General features: G+C 38.5%; 1 protein-coding gene across 1 annotated transcript; it reads left to right on the top strand.

Annotated features, from left to right (window-relative positions):
• The first annotated feature begins 332 nt into the window (after positions 1 to 332).
• Positions 333 to 3788, top strand: LOC103454328 (MDIS1-interacting receptor like kinase 2-like). The gene is made up of 2 exons (XM_008393929.3): positions 333 to 3062; positions 3156 to 3788. Exons 1-2 carry the CDS (start codon positions 356 to 358, stop codon positions 3503 to 3505), a joined length of 3057 nt encoding a protein of 1018 aa, XP_008392151.3. The 5' UTR covers positions 333 to 355; the 3' UTR covers positions 3506 to 3788.
• The last annotated feature ends 1817 nt before the right edge of the window (positions 3789 to 5605 follow it).

Here is a 5605-nt window from a genome sequence, read left to right as displayed (position 1 = left end):
GACAACCTTGTACTCTTGCAAGTATTTTTAAGTGTTTTTATCCCTAGTTTTGCAGGTGGTAAAAATCCCTATCAAAGGGAAATAAAAGTTGGGCGGTTCCTCTGAGTACCATCCTTAGGGAGGTCAGGGGTTCGATCATCCGCTTGTAAAAAAGCGTTGTAGGGAGAGCTTTCCGTAAAAACAGCGACCCGGCTCGAAGTTGTAGCCCACCACTACCATTTTTCTTTACCCAAAAAAAACCATTTGGAGCAAAAGTCAAAGATAACAAAAACAAATAGAGAATATACAAATTAATAGCGCTTCTCTCACTATAAGTAGAGCCCTGAGTTGCTTAAAAAACGTATACACAAAAACCATGATGAGATTTTCAGCTTATTGCGATAAAGTATGCTTTCTAGCTTGCCTTATCTTGTCTCTTCAGCTAAATTCATCACAAAAAACTGTTTTTGCTTCTGCCAATTCCACTGAAGCAGAAGCACTTCTCAAATGGAAAGCTAGCTTTCAAAACCAAACCGAAAACAACCTGACCTCATGGATGAATGCAAATGAAGCTCCATGCAATACTTGGATTGGTGTTTCATGCAACTCAGCTGGAAGTGTCAACAGATTAAACCTCACCAATTCTGGTATACAAGGTACTCTACTTGAATTTCCATTCATGTCATTGCCTAATCTCGCATATGTTGATCTAAGCTACAACGAACTTTTTGATCAAATCCCACCTGAGATCAGTTCCCTCACCAAACTCATCTACTTTGATGTCTCTTATAATCAAATGTCTGGAAAAATCCCACCCGAAATCAGTCTTCTAACAAATCTTCAAGTCCTTCACCTAAATGCAAATAAGTTCAATGGCTCAATTCCTCAAGAAATAGGCCAACTTAAATTTGTCTATGAGCTAGCTCTAAACTATAATAATTTAGAGGGTTCAATTCCAGCTTCTATGGGTAATCTGAGCCAATTGAGCTCTTTGACACTCTCCGGAAACCAACTTTCGGGTTCTATTCCTCCTGCAATAGGAAACCTTTCAAACTTGGTTGAACTTTACCTGTTTGACAACTATTTATCAAGCCCAATCCCTCAGAGTTTCGGAAACTTGAAAAATCTAACCATGGTGTTCTTGTACAACAATACCCTTTCTGGTTCGATCCCAACTTCTTTGGGCAATTTGACAAACCTTGTTTATCTCTCTCTCTACGACAATAAACTTTCCGGTACTATTCCTGAAGAGATTGGAAACTTGAAATTTGTTGTGACTCTAGACCTGGCCCGCAATCAGCTCAATGGAACCATTCCCTCTTCATTCGGCAACTTGAGCAGCCTAGAAAACCTATACCTCCGCGGCAACCAGCTATCTGGATCAATCCCCCAAGAGATGGAGAATCTAATGAAGTTGACGCTACTTGACTTGGGTACTAACCGATTTTCTGGTTATTTGCCTCGAGATATTTGTAGAGGTGGACTGCTACAAAAGTTTACTGCAGAGAAGAACGAGTTTACAGGTCCAATCCCGAAAAGCTTGAAAGATTGCAAGAGCTTAGTCAGAGTCCGTCTTGAAGGGAACCAATTTACAAGCAATAATATATCTGAAGACTTTGGCGTCTATCCGAATCTTCAGTTTGTAGACCTAAGCCACAACAACTTACATGGCGAAATCTCACACATATGGGGACAGTGTCCAAACTTAACAACCCTACGGATTGCGGGGAACAAGCTTACTGGTAGCATACCATCTGAGATTGTCAATGCAAATAAAATTCAAGAACTCGATTTTTCTGCGAATCATCTGGTTGGGGTGGTTCCCAAGGATTTGGGGAGATTGACTTCTATGCTGAACCTGAAGTTGAATGGCAATCAGCTTTCGGGTTCTATACCCTCAGAATTCGGAGCATTCACTGAACTCGAACATCTTGACGTGTCCACCAACAAGTTGAATGGGTCAATTCCAAGCATTGTTGGCGAATTGGTCCGTTTAAACTACTTGAATTTGAGCAACAACAATTTCAGTCAAGAAATTCCATTTCAGTTGGGGAAGTTATTTCACCTGTCACAGTTAGATTTAAGTCGTAACTTACTTGGCGGCAAGATACCATCAGAAATTAGCAATATGCAGAGCTTGGAGTGGCTGAATCTTTCCCACAATAATCTTTCCGGTCTCATTCCAGCAACGTTTGATGGAATGCGTGGCTTGTTGTACATAGACGTATCCTACAATCGCTTGCAGGGCCCCATCCCCAACAACAAAGCATTTCAAGATGGTCACAGCTTTGAAGGGAACGAAGGATTGTGTGGAAATGTTGTAGGTCTACAATCCTGCAATAAGCACGTCTCAAAAAGAAAAAACAACAGAAAACTCGTGTTTGCAATCGTTTTCCCTATCTTGGGAGTAGTTTTACTTGCTTTCCTTGCAATTTTCTTCATCGGAACAAGAAGAAAGAAAGAGCCAGAAACAGAAAAGAGTGATATCCATGATGAAGTTTTTTCAATCTCTCATTTTGATGGAAAAAAATTGTATTGGGAGATCATATGTGCAACCAATGCTTTTGACTCCAAATTTTGCATTGGGAAGGGAGGATCCGGAAGTGTCTACATGGCAAAGCTACCATCAGGCAGCATAGTTGCAGTGAAGAAACTCCATCAAAAACTTGACAGCGTGGAGACATCACAGAAGGAGTTCCACAATGAAATAAGCGCACTAATCAATACACGACATCGAAACATTGTGAAACTTTGTGGTTTTTGTTCAAATTCACAGCACTCCTTTCTGGTCTATGAATATCTAGAAAAGGGTAGTCTGGCTTCAATCTTGAGCAAAGAAGACGAAGCAAAAGAATTGGATTGGAGTAGGAGGGTGAGAATTGTACAAGGCGTAGCTCATGCACTGTCTTACATGCATCATGATTGCGTGCCGCCAATTGTACACCGAGACATATCAAGCAGCAACATTTTACTCGATTACGACTATGAGCCTTGTGTTTCAGACTTCGGCACTGCTAAGCTTTTGAATCCAGACTCATCGCATTGGAGCTCCCTTGCAGGCACACTCGGATATGTGGCACCAGGTAAAGTAAAACAGTTAAAACATATAATGTTGAATTTGATAATATATAAAGTTAAACATGGTAATGGCTTGCTCTCCCTTAATTTGTATGCAGAGTTGGCCTACACAATGAAGGTAACCGAGAAATGTGACGTTTATAGCTTCGGAGTGCTAGCACTGGAAGTGATCACGGGAAAGCGACTAGGTGATTTAATCTCATCCTTTTCGTCTCCATCCGCGTGTGAAAACAAATTGCTGAAGGATGTATTAGACCAACGGCTTCCACCTCCTACACCTGAAGTTGCAAATGAACTGACAACCATTGTAAGGGTAGCAATCGCATGCAGGCATTCGCAACCGCAATCAAGGCCAACAATGCACATGGTTTCTCAGTCATTATCATTTCAAACTGCAGCTTCCAATGGAGGACCAATCATCACACTTGAAGAACTCATTAAGATTTAAATTGCATTTGATATCATTTGAGTTGGCACGACTATCAGGTCGTCTTGTTTAATTATATCATATACGTACTTTGTTATATTTGCAAGTAAATTAAGAATAAGAGAGGAGTGCTAGCTGTACTCTGCTCAGCAGGGAGTCCCACAATATATTACCACTTAAATGGGTTAGACCAAAATGTCCTATTTAATATTTACTAGAAAGTGGTACACACGCTACTGCAGAATTAAAATTTGTACGAAAGATTATCTTGGAAAGTATAACAAAACTGTGTCATTTAATACTATTTTTATTGAAAAGGTTATGAAAATTTTTACATACAAAAGATTTGATCGATACATTCTATTTACAGAAGATCATAAATTTTTCTATCTACATGCAAAAAAAAAAAAAATTAGATGGAGACATTTAAAAGAATACAAAACGTTTCGGCCTATTTACATACAAAGATATTAAGGAATATTGTTTCATTTACATTAATAGAAGATGACAAAAGTTGTTCACTCTTTTAGAAAAGAATTATATGATGCCATGATCTTTCTTTGAGTGGTTTTACATATGTATGATGACTTATGTCCTCTCTTTGGTTACACATCTTCAAGATCCCAATTAAAACTAGCAACCGTGAGACCTTTGGTGGCTTTGAATTTGAATTCATGCATGGGCAAGAAAGATGGATGAAACAGTGGCGCATGGACTAAGGGGCAAGGAGGGTCAGTAGACTCCCGAACTCTAGTGAATATTCACGGATAACTTGGATGGAGTCGGTGTAGTACATTCCCTCCAGCTATTTGATGACATGCCTCAAAAAAAAAAAGTTGCTCTTATTAATTTTTTTGTTAAATATTGTCTAACCAAACGACATCATTTTAGGCCAAGTTATTTTAGAAAAAGGATCAAATATTTGCTCACTAAACCCTACAAGAAGCCGGCATTTGGCGAGGGAAAGAGGGAAGAAACATAGTATGAAAGTGATATTTTGGGAAACAAAGGAGTGAAAGAGGCAAGGGTGAGGGACAATGGAGGCCCCCCCTAAGGCAGTGAAACATGCATGCGTGCATGGAGTTAAAATAAAGGAAAACTAACGAAAAGTTCAACAAAACTTTAGTTTTAATGAAAAATGACAAATGAAGGTGTAGTGAATAGTACTAAGGAAAGGTAAAAATGTGATTTTTTGTTAAAAGTGAACATTACCGGAAGTGTTTCGTTAAAACTCAGGAAACAGAGAGATAGGTGAAGACTAAGGAAGGTGGGGACGATTGATACACTAGTATTGCTAGTTTCTAGGTTAGGTTTCGATTCAACACTACAGGTTTTCCTTTTTGCCATGATATTATCTATGTATAAGGGAGTGGGAGAGTGGATTAAGCCTCACAATAGACTAGTGATAATGTGGTTCAAATTCGTCATTACCTCTCACTTACCAATGAATAGGAATACCGCTAGACCGTAGTATTAGAACTTTTAAGTTTTTAACAATATTTATATTTTGGAACTTCGGGTCAAAACATTTTCACACGAAATTTATTCTCGATATCGACATTATTAGAACATTTAGTTTCATAATTTTGGAATTTATGTCATACTTACTATGTACATAGATTAAGGAATTTATGATCCCACTACTACAAAAGGGCACATCAGTGGCGGTGAAAAACCGACAAGAAACACCTATTAATGTCGGATTTTTGGTAAAAATTCGACATTAAATCGTGCAATGTCGCATAGAAAAACCGACACCAATACTACCGTCACAAAAGGGTAATGGCGTCGCTTAACCCCCTTAATGCACCACCAAGAAGCAAAGTAATATAAAATATAAATGAACAACAGCGTGGCTTAAAAGCGACATTGGCTCTTACGTCGCTTATAAGCGACATGAAGACCAACATTACATAAGAAATAAACAATAAAAATATCACACTTTCTGTCGCTTAAAACCGACATTACGTAAGAAATAAACAATAAAAATATCACACTTTATGTCGGTCCAAACCGACATCAAGTAAGTTAAATAAATAAAATACTCAAGCTACTGTCGGTCATAACCGACATTAACTAACGACTTCAATATTAAATAATTACACTTCTGTCGTCCATAAG

The sequence above is a fragment of the Malus domestica genome, chromosome 17, assembly GCF_042453785.1.
Source record: "Malus domestica chromosome 17, GDT2T_hap1".
Classification (NCBI taxonomy): domain Eukaryota; kingdom Viridiplantae; phylum Streptophyta; class Magnoliopsida; order Rosales; family Rosaceae; genus Malus; species Malus domestica.
This window is presented reverse-complemented; position numbering and strand designations above follow the sequence as displayed.